This window comes from Trichomycterus rosablanca, chromosome 4, assembly GCF_030014385.1.
Source record: "Trichomycterus rosablanca isolate fTriRos1 chromosome 4, fTriRos1.hap1, whole genome shotgun sequence".
NCBI lineage: Eukaryota > Metazoa > Chordata > Actinopteri > Siluriformes > Trichomycteridae > Trichomycterus > Trichomycterus rosablanca.
This window is the reverse complement of record NC_085991.1, coordinates 38,074,540-38,094,830: the sequence shown is the minus strand read 5'-3', so window position 1 is coordinate 38,094,830 and position 20,291 is coordinate 38,074,540. Positions and strand designations below refer to the sequence as shown.

General features: G+C 38.9%; 1 protein-coding gene across 1 annotated transcript in view; it reads left to right on the top strand.

The window, feature by feature from the left end:
- The window catches only part of arhgap36 (Rho GTPase activating protein 36), a 39,305-nt gene extending 19,349 nt beyond the window's left edge, over positions 1-19,956 (top strand). The window contains exons 4-12 of the mRNA XM_062993292.1: positions 3,314-3,594; positions 10,393-10,594; positions 14,631-14,686; positions 14,939-15,089; positions 16,036-16,184; positions 16,633-16,803; positions 16,921-17,009; positions 17,328-17,524; positions 19,419-19,956. Coding sequence (XP_062849362.1) covers positions 3,314-3,594; positions 10,393-10,594; positions 14,631-14,686; positions 14,939-15,089; positions 16,036-16,184; positions 16,633-16,803; positions 16,921-17,009; positions 17,328-17,524; positions 19,419-19,744 — 1,622 coding nt within the window. The 3' untranslated portion in view covers positions 19,745-19,956. The remainder of the gene's footprint in view (positions 1-3,313; positions 3,595-10,392; positions 10,595-14,630; positions 14,687-14,938; positions 15,090-16,035; positions 16,185-16,632; positions 16,804-16,920; positions 17,010-17,327; positions 17,525-19,418) is intronic.
- The last annotated feature ends 335 nt before the right edge of the window (positions 19,957-20,291 follow it).

The window sequence follows — 20,291 nt, the reverse complement described above, 5'->3', positions numbered from 1 at the left end:
CGTCTCAAAGCAACTTCACAGACTCCAGGACCAACAGACCAAAACCCCCTGTTAAGCAAGCCGAGGGCGACAGTAGCAAGGAAAACTTCCTTAAAAATACAGGAATTAACCTTGAGAGGAACCAGACTCAGCAGGGACCCCCATCTTTCTTGGGTGACGTGGAGGATAATTTAAATGAATAGAATTGAAAAGTTCTTCATTATTCTGTCCAGAATGTATTGTTATATAGGCAAGTTCTTTGATGTTACCATAATGAATGATAATGCTGAACAAAAGACTTCTCTAGAAAGATTGTGAACATTTTATATTTACCCACTTGCACAGATTTTTGTTAATAAGTATTTTTTCATATATATTTTTTTTTATCTTTGGACACATTTTTAATGAAAATATGAGAAAGCTTATACAAAAATTATATTGCTTACATGCTTTGTTAGCTCCCTTTCATGCTGTTCTTCAATGGTCAGCCCCCCCACAGGACCACTACAGAGTAGGTATTATTTAGGTGGTGGATCATTCTCAGCAGTGCAGTGACACTGACATGGTGGTGGTGTGTTAGTGTGTGTTGTGCTGGTATGAGTGACACAGCAATGCTGATGGAGTTTTAAAATGTCCACTCACTGTCCACTCTATTAGACACTCCTACCTAGTTGGTCCACCTTGTAGATAGTCAGAGACGATCGCTCATCTATTGCTGCTGTTAGAGTTGGTCATCTTCTAGACCTTTATCAGTGGTCACAGGACGCTGCCTACGGGGCGCTGTTGGCTGGATATTTTTGGTTGGTGGACTATTCTCAGTCCAGCAGTGACAGTGAAGTGTTAAAATCTCCATCAGTGCTGCTGTGTCTTATACCTGCTGCTGTGCTCATACCAGCACAACACACACTAACACACCACCACCATGTCAGGCAGTGCTGCGAATGATCCACCACCCAAATAATACCTGCTCTGTAGTGGTCCTCTGGGGGGGGGCTGACCATTGAAGAACAGCATGAAAGGGGGCTAACAAAGCATGCAGAGAAACAGATGGACTACAGTCAGTAATTGTAGAACTACAAAGTGCTTCTATATGGTAAGTGGAGCTGATAAAATGGACAATGTGTGTAGAAACGAGGATTGGTTTTAATGTTATGACTGATCGGTGTATGTTTCAGCATGTAGTGTATTATTTGTGTTTTCAAATTGCAGTTTACAGCATACCTTATGAGAAGAATATAAGTGTTAGATGTTAAATTTGGCTTTTGCTGGTGGAATGCCATGGACTAAAGGCTGTATCTCTTAATCCAGAAACTGATAACAGTGACACCCTTTCCTGCTGGAAACAGTACAGAGGAAAACCAGTGAACTCAGTATGATGCGGCAAGAACAGATAGGTTTGATGAGCTGGCCACTCTTTCTCTGCTGTTTCTGGCATCATTTTAACTTCCTGTGACCTATTATTTCAGTTTAACACTTCACCTCAGTTCTGCTAGTTAATTCTGTATTAAAGCTTCTGTATGTTCATTTGTGATAAACTAGTTATGTGTAAATTAAAGTGTTCTTTGGCTTAACTAATGTGCCAAATACAGTAAATTACATTGTTAATACTGTAATTATTTTTGTACCGATTTTTGTACTTTAGTCACACATTTTAGTATGTTAATTAATGATGCCCTGGCAGTATGTACTTGGTTTGATGAAAGGTGCTGTATTATTATTTCTATTATTCTATTATTATTTGGAGAGCCCTAGTATTCACAAAACCTGGTCTACTTTCATTTCACAGAGGAATTCATAACTAAGTGTATCAGGAGTGATAGAAAAAGAAAAATGGGTTGTGTTTCATTAATCTTGAAGTTGTTCTAGGCTACCTGGTCCAGCCCACCTGATTCATAGCATAAACATTTTATCAGCTTATTTACTTACAGTCTTCAAGAATGTAAATATAAGTCATTTGTTGTATCATGAGATTAAAAGTACCTTTTGGTCAAAATACCATAACTGTAAAACAAGTCTGGTAAATTATTGAGTGTGATTAGCATTTTATGTGAAATATGTGATATTTAGAACTGTTTGACTGATATGTTTTATACATATCCTTCCTGCTGAATGAGCTTGAAAAATGCATGTGCTTATCAGTCAGTTTAACCACAGGAAAAGTTTTGTTATGAACTTATGAGTAATAGCTATTTATATATTAGATATTGTTCTATAATGTGCAGGGTACAGTGCAGCCATCATTATTTACTGTAACCCAGACTGGATTTGTCAGTGTTTTAAGGTGTATCAGATGTTCCTGAAACTGCTGAAGAGCACACCAGCCAAATAAATGGTTTTACAACTTAGTCAAATTCTGTAGTTCATTTTATTAGCTGTACATCAACACATACACCGATCAGCCATAACATTAAAACCACCTCCTAGGTTTTACACTCAGTGTCCATTTTATCAGCTCCACTTACCATATAGAAGCACTTTGTAGTTCTACAATTACTGACTGTAGTCCATTTGTTTCTCTGCATGCTTTGTAAGCCCCCTTTCATGCTGTTCTTCAATGGTCAAGACTCTCCTAGGACCACTACAGAGTAGGTCTTATTTGGGTGGTGAATCATTCACAGCACTGCAGTGACACTGACATGGTGGTGGTGTGTTAGTGTGTGTTGTGCTGGTATGAGTGGATTAGACACAGCAGCGCTGATGGAATTTTTAAACACCTCACTGTCACTGCTGGACTGAGAAAGGTCCACCAACCAAAAATATCCAGCCAACAGCACCCATAGGCAGCGTCCTGTGACCACTGATGAAGGTCTAGAAGATGACCAACTCAAACAGCAACAATAGATGAGCGATCGTCTCTGACTTTACATCTACAAGGTGGACCAACTAGGTAGGAGTGTCTAATACAGTGGACAGTGAGTGGACACGGTATTTAAAAACTCCATAAGTGCTGCTGTGTCTGATCCACTCATACCAGCACAACACACACTAACACACCACCACCATGTCAGTGTCACTGCAGTGCTGAGAATGATCCACCACCTAAATAATACCTGCTCTGTGGTGGCCCTGTGGGGGTCCTGACCACTGAAGAACAGAGTGAAAGCAGGCTAACAAAGCATGCAGAAAAACAGATGGACTACAGTCAGTAATTGTAGAACTTCAAAGTGCTTCTATATGATAAAATGGACAGTAAGTGTAGAAATAAGGAGGTGGTTTTAATGTTATGGCTGATCAGTGTATATGAATAGCATCACAAGTTCACAACATAGATTTTAAAAGTATCAAAAAACTTGAATCTAATTATATTTCTCTAATTTTTTCTCCCTGCTTATAGAAACAGCTCCCAAGGCATTTGGGATTCCGCTGTCTCTAGTTATTGCAAATGACCGAGCTTATAAGCAGCGTCAGGATGCTCTGAAGGAAAGTCGCAGAGACTGTCTGGAGCTGGAGGCCAGCGTCATGCGCTTCCGAGCTGAGAAACACCAACAGAATGGAAACCAACTCTTGGCCAGCACAGCTTCATGCCCTGGAGCTGCATCCTCATCAGTGCTGGAGCTTAACAGCAAGCCACTCTCGCCAACCCTCCTGGATAAAAGTTCCCGCAGCCATAGACGGGTAAGAGGATACATTCTGGTTATTCCCTGGGATTCTGTCTTCTTCCCTTGAACCTTTTAGAATGTGTTAATATTTACACCCCAGTACATACACAGGTGGAATTTCTCTGAGCTTCTGGTAATCCCTTGTTTTAGATTGTCTGCTTTGGGGGGCACTCAGTGTCTTAGCACCTAAACATTGGTACAGTGTATCAAAAAAATCTTTAGTATTCTTCATCCACATCTTAAATTAGGCTAAAAATGTTATATTCTTGTGACTGTGTTATATCAGTTGCTATGTTAAGTTACTATGTCATGTGTTAATTTATGTTAATGGACAGTAGTAGCTCAGCGGTGAAGGTACTGGATTAATGATTAAAAGGTTGCTGGTTCAGGCTGCTTAGGTGGTGCAGCGGTTAAAACACACGCTGACACCAGAGTTGGGATCTCAGATCTGCCTGCTGGCTGGGATGAGCAACCACATGAACAACGATTGGCCCGTTGTTCATATAGGGGCGGGGCATTAAGCCGGATAGGGATTCTCATAACTGATGCAACTACGACCTCTGCTGGCTGGTTGATGGCGCCTGCACAGAGGCGGGGAAAAGAGTGCGGATCAGGGTGTGTCCCTCCATACACAGAGCTGATCTGCAGCTAATCTCATCTAGTGTAGGTGAAAAGTTGCATACGGCTGCTCCCCACGTGTCGGAGGGGGCGTGGATTAGCTTTGTTCTTCTCAAATCAGGGCCAGCATTAGTGGAGAGGAAGCATGACACATTGGACTTGCTAAAAGTCGGGAGAAAAAGGGTAGAAAATGCATAAACAAAAATATATATCGCTTTGGATAAAAGCCTCTGCTAAATGCTTGGGCCAGTAGTAGCATGGTGGTAAAGGTACTGGACCTGCCATCAGAAGGTTGCTGGTTCAAGACCCATTGCCACCAAGTTGCCACTGTTCAGATCCTGAGCAATGCCCTTAACTCTCATATGTAAAATAAAGTGTTCGATGTAAGGTTTGATGTAAGGTATTTTTTATTATTATTTTATTATTATTTTATTTTAAAGAGCCTGCATAACTGCATAACTAATTAGATGAGTACTAATAAAAAATATGGGTTGTGTTAAGTCTTGGAGGTAAACAAGACATTTACATTTATGACATTTAGCAGCGACTTACTGTACTGTGTAAGTCCACAGCGACTTACTGTACTGTGACAGTACACAGTCTGAGCAATTGAGGATTAAGTCCTTGCTCAAGGACCCAACAGTGGCAACCTGACAATGGTAGGGTTTGAACCAGTGACCTTTTGATTACTAGTCCAGTACCTTAACCTCTAGACTACAACTGCCACCTAGAGTTGGTCTAGGCTACCTGGTCCAGCCCACCTGAATTCTGGCATAAAGGTTTTGTTATCAACTTACTTACTTTCAGTCTTCAAGAATGTAAATAAAGTCCTTGGTTATATCAGGAGATTAAGATCAGATAAGATAATGATAAATTTATTGCAAGACTACTTACTGTTTGTGAGTGTTTGGATGCCAAAATAATTTCCTGATAAGAGTAACATTAATCAAACTAATGCATCTGTGAGCACAAGTATGTAGAAGTTATTTATGCAGTCTTTCAAGAGCATTGATTTGTCTGAAATATGCAGAGGTTAACTTCATGTACATCAATGGGGGCATCAACACTCACCCTTCCAAATTGGTAGCTAATGTGTAACATAGTACACTAGGTCAGGAAAAACTTTTTATAGCCAGTACAAAATCAGTACATGGACTGAAATACTAAAACAAAATCAAGAACTAAAAGTAAGTGTGTTTAAAACAGTAAGTACATGTGAAGGATTTGTGTCGCAATACTTTCTCTTCCCTAAAAGCATAACTATTTTAAAACACAGATGCTTAGGAGGCTAAAAGTGCATACAAGACAAACGAGTTAAAATAAACAGATTGCAAAAGTGAACTACTGTAAATAAATGCATGCAGATTAGATCTTGAGATTAATTCTACAAGTCTATAAACAAAATCAAGTCTGTGTATGTTTTTGGTAACGACTAGAATATGTGATTGTTGTTGCTATTTTATCTTCTTGGGGTGAAAAGGTTAAACTGCTAGAGCAAGACCAATGTTTTTTCTTGCCCATGTTTGCTTTACTTAGAATTAGACTTGATTATTTAAAGTGCCAGTGAATCTTTAACTTCCCATCAAACAAAGAAGAAAGCTGATCCAAACCAGATCGTCTGTGTGGTAACTGCAAAAAACAATCAAAGCAGAGAAAATAACTCAGCAGAACGGTTGAAATAAAGACAGTTAATCTAAAAAGTGTGTTGCGATGATGTAGTCAGTCTATAAAGCTTGTCTATAAATGTTGAAATAGTTGCTTTGCTTTGTACAGCTTACACATGGTCAAAAGTGTGTGAACACATGATCATAAGCTTGTTAAGCTTCGTATTTTAAAACTATGTGCAGTATTCTGAATGTGTGTCAATTCAGTTAACAAAGCATTTGTGAATTTTGGAACTACTGTTGGAACGAGAAGGCCTGGCTTGCGACCCACATTCCAGTTTATCTTGAAGGTGATTGGAGCAGCTGAGGTCATTGCTCCGGCCAGACTGATAGCACTGTGCAGGTGTACATGCTCAACCAAAAACATCATCCGATGGGAAAAATGCATCGGAGGGTGACTGTAGAAAAGTGATATAATTTGTTGAAGAACTTGAAGAATATATATATATATATATCAGCCAAAACATTAAAACCACCTCCTTGTTTCTACACTCACTGTCTATTTTATCAGCTTCACTTACCATATAGAAGCACTTTGTAGTTCTACAATTACTGACTGTAGTCCATCTGTTTCATTACATACTTTGTTAAACTGCTTTAGGTGGTGGATGATTCTCAGCATTGCAGTGACAATGACATGGTGGTGCTGTGTTGGTGTGTGTTGTGCTGGTATGAGTGGATCAGACACAGCAGTACCACTGGAGTTTTTAAATACCGTGTCCACTCACTGTCCACTCTATTAGACACTCCTACCTAGTAAGAGACAGTCGCTCATCTATTGCTGCTGTTTGAGTTGGTCATCTTCTAGACCTTCATCAGTGGTCACAGGACACTGCCCATGGGGCGCTGTTGGCTGGATATATTTTTGGTTGGTGGACTATTCTCAGTCCAGCTGTGACAGTGAGGTGTTTTAAAAGTCCATCAGCATTGTTGTGTCTGATCCACTCATACCAGCACAACACACACTAACACACCACCACCATGTCATTGTCACTGCAGTGCTGAGAATGATCCACCACCTAAATAATACCTGCTCTGTGGTGGTCCTGGGAGAGTCCTGACCATTGATAAACAGCATGAAAGTAGGCTAACAAAGCATGCAGAGAAAAAGATGAACTACAAAGTGCTCCTATGTGGTAAGTGGAGCTGATAAAATAGACAGTGAGTGTAGAACAAGGAGGTGGTATGCAGGTGGTATATAGGTGTGTATACTGTATATATAGAGTTGTCTTCTCAATAAAAAATAGAATCATAAAAATTGTCTTAGTAAAATTAATTGCATATACCCATAAATCCTCAGTGTTATGAGAGTAAAAAAGCTGGTGATGGGTGGTACATAGATAAAAAAGTTATGATGTTGCACCCTTGGCTGAGTGGGACCAGAGACTGCCTCTCTTTGGGTGACAGCTGTGAAATTATAAGATGTGTATAAGTCTACATTGTAAACTGAGTAACACAGACCCAACCAGTAGACAATGTGTAGATGGCTGAGGAGCCGTTAAAAAAATTTGTTTACATTCCAGTGAATAAACTTGCATACCTAAACCAGGATTGGTAGTAATTGCATGCTAATGTATTTTCCATTGCCCTTTCACTTAAGTAGCCACTTGTGGAGTGAGACTGTTTAAGAATGCAGGAATGAGATCAAAGAGCAAAAGAGCAAAGCCCTGTCAAGCAACTGCTGGTTCTTACTATAGAATCTATTTTAAAGATAATACCAATTTACCTTTAGGTCTAAAGGCAAGTATAAGACAGTCAGTTAAATGTATTTGTAAGCTTTAAATTGGTAGTATTTGTCTGTTCAGAGATGTATTTACTATTTTTGCGAAGGTTAAAGTGCTGTAAAAACATATTTGTCCTCTGTCCAGTTTGTCTTGCATGTCATCTGTAATTGTTTTAGATGTTTATAATGGTATAAGACTAAACGAGCCTGAGTAAACTCATATAATCCATAGTAAATGCCCTCTCTGAACTTAATAACTGTTTGTACCATTTTTAGCAGCAGCAGCTGCAACCAAATGCTTCCCATCAGTAAATATTAGTCTTTACTGTTGCTATGGAGAAAGTTTGTCATTCTGTTTTGCAGAATTGCCTAAATTTAGCCACATTAAAGGGCTTTTGAGCATCAACTGCGTGTCTGACCACAGCATTCAGGTATAGACTTTGACTAGGCCACTCTAATACATTAAATTTGATTCTTTTGAGAAATTTAGAAGTGAATTTGCGTTAAGGTAAGATCTAAATGTTAGAAGAAGAATGCTTTTATTTTTCTCACACATACATACACTGATGAGGCATAACATTATGACCACCTCCTTGTTTCTACACTCACTGTCCATTTGATCAGCTCCACTTACCATATAGAAGCACTTTGTAGTTCTACAGGGACAGTGAGGTGTTTAAAAACTTCATCAGCATTGCTGTGTCTTATCCACTCATACCAGCACAACACTCTCTAACACACCACCACCATGTCAGTGTCACTGCAGTGCTGAGAATGATCCACCACCCAAATAATACCTACTCTGTAGTGGTCCTGTGGGGGTCCTGACCATAGAAGAACAGGGTAAAAGCAGGCTAAAAAAGTATGTAGAGAAACTGATGGACTACAGTCAGTAATTGAAGAATTTCAGGTGCTTCTATATGGTAAGTGGAGCTGATAAAATGAACAGTGAGTGTAGAAACAAGGATGTGGTCATAATGTTATGCACTGATCAGCCATAACATTTAAACCACCTCCTTGTTTCTACACACACTGTTCATTATATTAAACCCTATATATTAAGAATGGGATGTCACTCAAGTTCATATGCGTGTGAAGGCAGACGAGCAAATACTTTTGGCAATATAGTGTACATTGCACAGGTCAGAGCACATGGTCAGCCACTGTATAGCGCTCTTGGAGCAGAATCACTCAAGGGCCCAACAGCAGCTGCATAGTAGAGCCAGACAATTTTCTGACTAATAGCTCAAAGTTCTACCAACTAGGCTACCAAGATGTTGCAACTGGTTATGAAGTTTTCATACAATGAGTAGCATTTAGATGGTTAAGTGGCTAATAATTTTTGATTCAACAAAACTTGAATCAAAATGTGCCTAATTTGATTGCACAACATGCTCTCAGTCCCAGGATGACTTCAAAACAGCAGGAACAACATGTATACCCTGCAATCATCTCGGTTCCTACAGCCCAGGCAAATTACTTCTGCTAAAAAAGAAACACATGTAAAATTTACACCTGAAACTTCGAACAAATTACAAAATGGTCAAATAAAACAAAAATAAAACTTGTTGGCAATAATCAGTTTGTCCTATCTAAAGAAAGAGGGATTGATCCCAAACACACCCACATAAAGTATGCCAGTAATATTGTGCCATTATAGATCATTACAGATCATTAGAGGAAACATGAATTGCGCTTTGTTAATGAAAAATTCAAAGGCAGTGGTAGCTCAGTACTGGACTAGTATTAGGTATTGGACTAGTAATCAGAAGTTTGCCAGGTCAAGTCCTAATACTGGTGGCACGGTGGCTAAGTGGGTAGCACTGTCACCTCACAGCAAGAAGGTCCTGGGTTCGATCCCCAGGTGGGGCGGTCCGGGTCCTTTCTGTGTGGAGTTTGCATGTTCTCCCCATGTCTGAGTGATTTACCTCCGGGTGCTCCGGTTTCCTCCCACAGTCCAAAGACAAGCAAGTGAGGTGAATTGGAGTCACTAAATTGTCCATGACTGTGTTTGATATAACCTTGTGAACTGATGAATCTTGTGTGTAATGAGTAACTACCATTCCTGTCATGAATGTAAAACATGACGTTAAAATCCTAATAAACAAACAATCAAGTCCTAATATCACCAAGTTGCCACTGTTGGGCCCCTGAGCGAGGCCTTCAAATGCTTTAACTGTATTTGGTCACAACTGGTAAGTCACTTTGGATGAAAGCGTCTGCTAAATGACATAAATGTAAATGTAACTGGTCTAAAAACCAACTCTGGACATTTCTAGGTGCTATAGCTAAGGTGTTTTTATGACTTTGCAACAAAGTATTGTTAATTAAAATTATTAAATAGTGGATTGGTTTTTAAATACTTTTGATATACATAAATACAGTTGCAATCAGAATGATTCAACCCAAATATTCAGTATTCAGCGAGTGTTTTGTCGTCTCCATATCAAAGGTTGTTGATGGTGTGTGATATGAGGGAGATTGTACAGTAGTTTGCTCTTCATTTCCTTACTTTGGTTTTGGAATACAAAATACAAACTTCAGGCCATTAAATGGTTAACCAGATTTGATCATCACTTCAAATCTTCTTCAGAATTTAAAAATATTTCTGTTGCACGGTTAGCGATTCCTGAGGCTTTCTTTTTGGGTAGTAATTTTAGAGCCTGTCTGACTTCATCTTAAAACACTGAAAGTTCTTCTATGTAGTTGAGATTGTGGTTTCAAATATCAAAGAAAACAAGGCTCCATTTCATGACATTATTTTTCTCTTACACCCTTTTTTCTCTTCATGATTTTCTTTTCATCTTAGGGAGGCCTGTCAGTGGACTCTATTTCAGACTTGGTGGAAAGTCAGTCAAGACTTCTAGAGGCATTACAGCTCTCTCATCCTAATGAACTGGACATGAAAAAGACACAATCGGGTCGCACACAGGCCAAGCTGAGCCTAAATCCCATTTACAGACAGGTTCCCCGCGTCATGGAGCGCTGCTGTCAACACATTCACACATATGGTGAGTGCTGACAGATACACACAAACAAATTATAGACACTAAAGAAAACCTCTTCATCTACATGAGTACATTAGGTGTGATTATATAAAATGTCAAGGTAGTTTTTTTCTACCTCTAATACTCCTAAAACCTAAAAGGGGGTCTCAGGTTGAGTTTAGGCACTGTTGAATTAACTATGTTTAGTCAATGTTATAATTAAAGCCAATATTCACTGTGTGACTTATTCTGTAGAATTTATACAATACACAGTAGAAGCAACTGAACAAAAACAAAGCTACTTGAGGCCTACAAGGAAGGGTAAGGCTATAAAAAGCCTTCAAGCTTGCAATATTCTCTGTAAGAAATGTCCTTTAGGAGTTGCAGCTTAAGGAAACTCTCAAGTCAAGGCAATAAAAACTTACTTTATCACACATGCTTTACATACTGTATGTATCCACTGTATATACCATGCCATAATCCTCCTGATCAAATGCCTCTAACAATTTTCCCATCTGCAGTCAGTGCACATATGCACATTTCTACTTGTAATACATATTAAATAGTCACTTCATTAATATCTCCATTGCACATTTTAACTTGAAGTTAGTTGTCGGTGTACTGTATATCTCAATTGCACATTTTATTTTACTTTTTGGCTATTTGTCTCTATTCTGTGTTTATACTGTGTATGTACTGTCTATTTATGTCTCTATTGTATGTTTATATACACCGATCAGCCAAAACCACCTCCTTGTTTCTACACTCACTGTCCATTTTATCAGCTCCACTTACCATCTAGAAGCACTTTGTAGTTCTACAATTACTGACTGTAGTCCATCTGTTTCTCTGCATGCTTTGTTAGCCCCCTTTCATGCTGTTCTTCAATGGTCAGGACCCCCACAGGACCACTACAGAGCAGGTATTATTTGGGTGGTGGATCATTCTCAGTGCTGCAGTGACACTGACATGGTGGTGGTGTGTTAGTTTGTGTTGTGCTGGTATGAGTGGATAAGACACAGCAGTGCTGGTTGGGTTTTTAAAAACCTCACTGTCAATGCTGGACTGAGAACAGTCCACCAACCAAAAACATCCAGCCAATAGCGCCCCATGGGCAGCGTCCTGTGACCACTGATGAAGGTCTAGAAGATGACCAACTCAAACAGCAGCAATAGATGAGCGATCGTCTCTGACTTTACATCTACAAGGTGGACCAACTAGGTAGGAGTGTCTAATAGAGTGAACAGGGAGTGGACATGGTATTTAACAACTCCAGCAGCGCTGCTGTATCTGATACACTCATACCAGCACAACACACACTAACACACCACCACCATGACAGTGTCACTGCAGGGCTGAGAATCATCCACCACCTGAATAATACCTGCTCTGTGGTGGTCCTGTGGGGGTCCAGACCATTGAAGAACAGGGTAAAAGCAGGTTTAAAAGGTATGTAGAGAAACAGATGGACTACAGTCAGTAATTGCAGAACTACAAAGTGCTTCTATATGGTAAATGAAGCTGATAAAATAGACAGTGAGTGTAGAAACAAGGAGTTGGTTTTAATGTTATGGTTGATCGGTGTATAGTCTACCTTTTCTATATTTTTGACAGATCCAAAATATGCTGACACCTGCACCAAGAGAAATTCCTTGTAAATCTGGTACTTGATGAATAAATAAAGTTTCTTATTCTGATCTTATTCTGGCAAAAGGGACCAAATTAAAAACCCCATATGACAGCAAAGGAACTGGAACGTTCATCTAACACAGTAGTGACTGTGCTTTATTTTATAGTGCAGCATTTTTTGTATGGACATGATCAGCAAAAAAGAGCTGTGAAAAACAAAAAATTACTTATCCAACTTATCACAAAGGCAGTTCAGAACGGAGCCAAAAACAACTGCTGTGGACTCATTAAACCCAAATTTTACTCACAATTCAAACACAATCGGTAAAGGTATGCTTGGAAAAAAAAGAATACATTGACAAGTGAACAAGTACTGGACTGGGACTGAACAAACAATTAGAGGGTTGCCTGTTCAAGCCCCACCACTGCCATGTAGCCACTGCAAGACCATTAACCATCAGTTGCTTACATTGTAAGGTGATTAATGTAAATTACTTTGGATAAAGGCAGCTTCTAAATGCTGTAAATGTAACTGTTATACAGAAAAGTCACAAAGATGAAATTAAAGATTTATTACAAAAAAAGAATTTGTTGCCACCACTTTTGTTTAACCCGGGTAGGTCCAGATGGAGGAAGACAAAGTCTGAGAACAAAATCTGCTGTTTAACCACTTCATTTCAACTACCAACTAGCCAACTAGAAAAACAACTTGAATACCACTAAACGTCCCTTACTAAGAGTTAATTAAGTTATGTAGAATAGTAAAATCAGTTAAATCCACAGGCAGTGAAATAATCACACTTCATGCATTAACCCACACCAGTGTAATTCCTACATCCTTCATTAATTACTCACCCAAACACCACACAGCTAAAATAACACTGCAAATTCTCCTACTAACCACTTAAATAAATATGTTCATAGGGCTAAGAAAAAACACAAGGAAAAACACACAAACACAAACAAGTTAAAAATTAAACTGAAAAGGTCAAAGTATGCACAACCATAAAACTGTGTGGCACAACGGTCAATACCCAAACAGTCACTAAATAAGGGCAGGGAGGAAGAAATGGTAACAAAGCAGGCACTTGCATCAAGTTTAGCACTGCGGCTCTGTGTCGCAACAGTCCTCTTTGGCACAGAGTCCCTATCAGCTCCAACAGTCCACAACAATACGGGCATGAAATCGTCTAGATTGCCAAGCCCTACAAGAGCTCTCATGAAACACACGAACCCTGAGTCTCCGTTTTCACCCACACATCTCCCAAAAGACCCCACAGGTATCCATTATATTTGCCTTTCTTCGCACCACCTTAGTTCAGAACAATAGTTTAGGATAGTGTGGCAGCCAGAAGCACCAGAAACATTAAATGATTATATGGAAGACTAGACAGACATAACAAAATATCTGCAAGTTTTGAATGCTAACTTGACAGTTTCTTAAGACACTAAAAAGAAACTGTACTGGTGGTTATGAAAAGGCAAAACAAACATCAAAATCCATGATAATATATGTCAAGAATATGATATACTTTTGGAATAGCCCTGATTTAAAGTGGGCAGATTTGAATTTTGTGAAAGCAAGATGGCCCAATAGTATCTTAATGCTAGAAGCACTCTAAAGAAGACTGGGTGAAAATGTACCAAGTGTTCTATGTGATTAATAAATATCAGTCAATATGCCAACATGTTTGGTCTAGGATTGTGTAGAAGGCAGTGTAAGTATTTATTACAAAAAATGGTTTTAAATAAATAAATAAACTGTAGGCTAATATTAACTATACAGTGATGCAGCTGTATGCCCTTTGAGGCCAGCTTTTCCCATTGTTGCCAACATGTGTTTCTAGCACATTGGCAGTTGTAGCCTGGTGGTTAATGAATGAATGCCTTTATTTGTCATTTATACATATACACATGTACAGTACAACGAAATTCTTTCTTCGCGTATCCCAACCTGTTTGGAAGCTGGGATCAGAGCGCAGGGTCAGCCATCAAACGTTGCCCCTGGAGCAGAGAGGGTTAAGGGCCTTGTTCAAGGGCCCAACAGTGGCTGCATGGCAGAGCTTGGATTCAAACTCTCAACCTTTCAGTTGATAGCCCAAAGCTGGGCTAGTCCAGGTACTGGACTAGTAACCAAAAGGTCGCTGGTTCAAGCCCCACCACGACCAGGTTGCCACTGTTGGGCCCCTGAGCAAGGCCCTTAACCCTCAATTGCTTAGATAATATACTGTCTCAGTGCTGTAAGTCACTTTGGATAAAAGCGTCTGCTAAATGCTGAAAATGTAAATGTAGCACATGCACTTTGCCTTCAAGAACAAAGGAATATGGTAAACTGACTCAAAGCTCTAAAGGACCTAAATTAAGACAAAAATATCAGCATCACCAGACTCTGAGTAATTTGGGTTTCTTCCTCTTTCTCTTTATGTTCCAGGGCTGCAGACAGTGGGGATTTTCCGAGTTGGCAGCTCCAAAAAAAGAGTCCGCCAAGTAAGTGTGTTCTCACACTGCTCCCTAGTGCCAGTTCAGAATAAACCTGGCAACTTCCTTTGATTTATTTACCTGATTGATACCTGACATAATATACATAATGCATATGTGACTTATTTTTATGTATTTTATGTATTTACTGTGAACAGTTCATAGTCCTATGTTTGTGTGTACTGTTTAATTGTTGCCAAATGGTTCAATGTGTGTGTGTGTGTGTGTGTGGGAATATGACCACTTTGTGTGTGTTCTCAGTTGCGTGAGGACTTTGACAGTGGGACAGATGTAGTTTTGGATGAAGAGCACAGTGTTCATGATGTGGCTGCACTGTTAAAGGAGTTCCTGAGGGATATGCCTGACCCTCTGCTGCCCAGGGAACTGTACTCTGCCTTTCTGCATGCTAACAGTATGAACACATGCACACATATAGTTTTTAGCAAATGTTTGGATACCACATGGTCAAATTCCATGACTTTTAAAAAACACACCCTCTAGCGGGAACAAACCTCTTAACATCACTTTTATGTAGTGCCTAAGGCTTCATCAGTGGCTGTTTGGCAAAGCTGGGATTTGAACACACAGCATTCCTATTGATAGCCCAGAACTTTATTCACTGAGCTACCATAGCATTTTAATGCAGAATTTATGTTTATCTACTGAATTTAACAAATTAGCAAAAATAAAATGTGGCATGAGCAAACATTATAGCACATTTAATGTTTTATATTTCATACATATTAATTATGCAATATACTTTGCAAAAGTTTTCTTTTGTTTCGCCAATCCATTGCAAGGCTTCGGCAATTTCCCTTTAGACATAGCCAATCATATCTGCTTAGATGCCCGGCCGGCCAATAGCACTGCTGAGATTTAAACATGTTTCTTAGTGCTGTCAAGGTAGAGTAATAAACTGCTGTGCCACCCGAGTGTGAAAACACACAGAATCGTGTATAAATACGGCATGTACAGTTAGTTGCCAATGATTATTTCATTCATACATTGACTAAGTGATTAATCCATGTCTGGGTTGCAATGACTCTGGCACTAACTGTAAACACTTATTTTCCTTCAGCCCCTCAGGGTCAATTTTCTGCCTAAATATTGTTGTTGACAGACTATATAAAGCCCAGAAGTTACACTTATTTTTATGGTAAAATTCCTAAATCAAGTCACTCTAGTTCTGAAAATTGTCCATCACTCATAACATTTGGTCAGTGGTGATCCTAATAGTAGAGAAGAGCCATAGTCAGATATTTATTTCTGAGTACAAATATTATGAATATTATTACATAATAATCAAAAGTGTGTGTGTGTGTGTGTGTGTGTGTGTGTACATTCATGTTATTTTTTAGATTTATCTGGCGTGGATCAGTTGGCGTACTTGCAGCAGCTGCTGTACCTGTTGCCTCCGTGTCACTGTGACACTTTGTTTAAGTTGCTGAGTTTATTACATACAGTACAGGAACATGCTCATGACTCAGTCACCCCAGATCAACAGGAGGTAATACACTACACCCTGCATAAACCCTTACCCTCTGTATTAGTTTATGCAAGATTTCTGTGACAATTTCTTAAAAGTTTTGTCAGTTTATCTGCTGCAAAAATTTTTTTGTTTTTATATATGTAGTTTTTACAATTTTAATATTTTATTACATTTTTAACCTTTTAATTTTTTTTTTCTTGCTTTTATACTTGTATTTATTCTTAGATTTCTAAATGTATATTTTTCTTTGGTGCTTTTGTTTGTAACCATTTTATTTTTACTTTTTATTTTTGCTTTTGCTTATATCATTTATTTTGATCTATTCTTTTAACAATACTTTTTTCATTTTATTTATGTTTTATTTATATTGTATTTTGCTAAATTATTATTGATGTTTTAAGGGCTAATTTCTCTTTCCTTTTAAAGGCTTAGTAATTTACCCTTGTTATAGCTACACTTTTCTTAGATTTCAGGTAATAAGATGACAGCAGCCAACCTGGCTGTGATCTTTGGGCCGAATTTGCTGCAGAGGGAAAAGGGGACAGATAAAGACTCTGTTGCTCTGGGAATTGAGGACAGCGCAGTCGTTATTAACGTCACCCTGTTGCTCATCCAACACTATAAACACCTTTTTACAGTGAGTTCTAGATACATAAATAATTCTAGAACAATAGCCGTGTGGATTTAATTATTATAATCTGATCCTAAATCACTGTTTGCACTCTGTGAAACTCTGTGTGTTTGATGTGGGCAGGTTTCTGCAGAGCTCCAGCAGGAAGTGCTTATGAGTCTCATTCAGACCGATCCAGATGTTATTGACTATCTGCTGCGCAGAAAGCTTAGGTTAGTCAAATGAGAAAGCTCCTCCATGCTCTTGTGACTTTGATATTTAATTGCATATTAAAGCTTCAGTCCATAAAATGTTTAATGACATGAAACGTTGAAAGATGTTCTTTTGTAGTTTATTTACTTTCTGACACTTGAATAATACAGTGAATAGTAATTTGCTTTTGCTGTTCCTAAGGGTTGTGGTAAGCAACAAAAACAGGTCTGCCATGAACAAGAAGCTGCTGAAACATAGGCAGAAATCTTCAAAAACCCAAGACTGTCAAGACATACACATTATAAGTGTACTTACAGTTTTGCTGTGCTTTGTAACAGTGGCAGTGGTGTGATGGTGGAGCCAGACTTGGGAGTACGCAGGGACACTCAGGCATCTTTGGACTCTGTAGGTCAATCAAGTGTTGACCTGACTCCCATCGAGCCTGTTTCCTCTGTATTTGAAGACTCTGCAGGTGGAAGCAGTCTGAGCAGCGAGCTCTTCTTTAACACACTACGCTTCAACGCTAACAAAAAATGTGAGTCTAAATGTAGTGTCTAAATATAAATGTACTGTAGTCCTGTTTCTACTGGCTAGTGACTTAAGCTGTTGTATTGCTGAGGTCTTTTTCTGCAAAAGATTTTTTCACTATGTTGCAGTGGATGTTTAATAGACTGAAATTCAGTAGTAGAAATGACACGAATAAAAATACTCAATATACCCCAGTCAGCCATAACATTAAAACCACCTCCTTGTTTCTACACACACTGTCCATTTTATCAGCTGCACTTACCATATAGAAGCACTTTGTAGTTCTACAATTACTGACTGTAGTCCGTTTCTCTGCATGCTTTGTTAGCCTCCTTTCATGCTGTTCTTCAATAGTCAGGACTCTCCCAGGACCACTACAGAGCAGGTATTATTTGGGTGTTAGATCGTTCTCAGCACTGCAGTGACAATGACATGGTGGTGGTGTGTTAGTGTGTGTTGTGCTGATATGAGGTTTTTAAACATCTCACTGTCACTGCTGGACTGAGAATAGTCCACCAACCAAAAATATCCAGCCAATAGCGCCCCATGGGCAGCGTCCTGTGACCACTGACGAAGGTCTAGAAGATGACCAACTCAAACAGCAGCAATAGATGATCTCTGACTTTACATCTACAGGGTGGACCAACATGATAGGAGTGTCCAATAGAGTGGACAGTGAGTGAACATGGTATTTTAAAAATCCATCAGTGCTGCTGTGTCTGATCCACTCATACCAGCACAACACACACTAACACACCACCACCATGTCAGTGTCACTGCAGTGCTGAGAATGATCCACCACCTAAATAATACCTGCTCTGTAGTGCTCCTGTGGGGGTCCTGACCATTGAAGAACAGGGTAACAGCAGGTTAAAAATGTATGTAGAGAAACAGATGGACTACAGTCAGTAATTGTAGAACTACAAAGTGCTTCTATATGGTAAGTGGAGCTGATAAAATGGACAGTGAGTGTAGAAACAAAAAGGTGGTTTTAATGTTATGGCTAATCAGTGTACATTATATGGCCAGTGGACACCCCAAAATTATGTGCTTCTTAAACATATCCAATCGTGTTTGCATTAATACAGAGTTGGTTTTCACTTTGCTGCTACATTTGCATTCATTTTTGGCAAGACTTTACAGAAGACTTTAAATCAAATTTGATTTACTTCCATTTATTAACATAAGAAAGCATTTATTAGGCCATGCACTGATGTTGGATGATAAGGACTGCTTAGAATTAGTATTTTCATTCATGCCAAATGTGGTAGAGTCATATTCTGCCATACCAAATAGATTTTTTATAGACTCGGTTCACTCGGTTTTATAGACTTGGTTCACTGGGGTATTGCCATGCTAAAAAAAAGGCCATCCACAAACTTGTGCCTTAAAGTTTAAAACACATTTCTATAAAACACCATTGTACGCCATAACATTATTAGCAGTATTTATTAAAAGTAAAGGTCTAGCACAACCCATCAAAAAAGAGCGATCAATAGTATTTCCTCAACAAACATCAGAGATGGAACAGGGAGAGCCAACTGCAATAGTCTAGTGTTCTGAGCAAAACTGGATCCATCCATCAGTCCAGATAATGTGCTTTTACTAATACACAACCTAAAGTCAATATAAGATTTAAAACTACTCAACCAACCCAAATGTGCATGTTAATTTTAGGCTTGTATGCGGGGCTGCTTGGAACTTAAACAGTTTTTGTGCTGGTATTGATTGTAGAGAAAGTCAGGACCAGTAGTTCTTTGGTATACACAAAGAAAATTGAACTTGGATATTAGGTGTTTCAGTATTAACTTACAATTATAATTACTAGAAGTAGTTTCATTTTGATTTTAGATTTTCAGTTGTTCAGATAAATGGTTGCATTATGTTCAAATGTGTGCCAGGCTCTTCAGAAGCTCCGACCAAGTCCATAACCAAGATGCGACACTTCCACTCCCATCACAATCTGCTAAGTCTTGTCCAGCCCTCTACCCACCACCAACCTGATGAGCAGGAGCGACAGGGTGGCACAGGGCTGTCATGCCAAACGGATTACAGCGAAGTGCAGCAGGATGACACCTGCCAGCCACAGAGCTTAAATGAAAGGAGTGCCGTGTGGGTGCGACAGAACTCAAACGCCTCCTCCATCACTTCTGATGACATCAAGACGCCAAGCAACTTCTGGGACTTTTTCACTGGCAAGGTGTCCGGCTCAGAGACCGTAGTATGACTGTAGATGTCCAAGTGTATTGTGCATAGCACACTAGCATAGCAGACAGTATTTACCTGCTTTATAGAGACAGTGATACTCCTTAACACACACTTGCACTCTCTCACACACACACACTTGCAAGAGAAAGAACATATATGTTTTTTTCTGCAGCTGAATGATAAAAAACTGCTTTAAAAAAATAAAATAATGAATAATAATAATAATAAAAAGACAGATTACGTGTAACAGCGACTTCGTATCAGCAACTTTGATTTTGGTGGTGTAGAAATCTAATTTTGTTTAACACCCATTTAAATAGGTCTAGTTTGACTGCACCTATTAAAAAATAACATGGAATAGTTGTCTACCAAGGTCTAGAAGAAATATTCAAATTTTTAATTTGTGCTGAGAGGGAAGTTGTTCTTTTTTGTAAATTGTACCATCTACACAAATTTTCAATTAAGCATAAGTTGACCTTAAATTTTTTCCCTACCTTGGCAGAAAGACCACTGATTATTATATTTATAATGGGTGTTGTCAAATTTAATGGGTGATAAGTGTCACA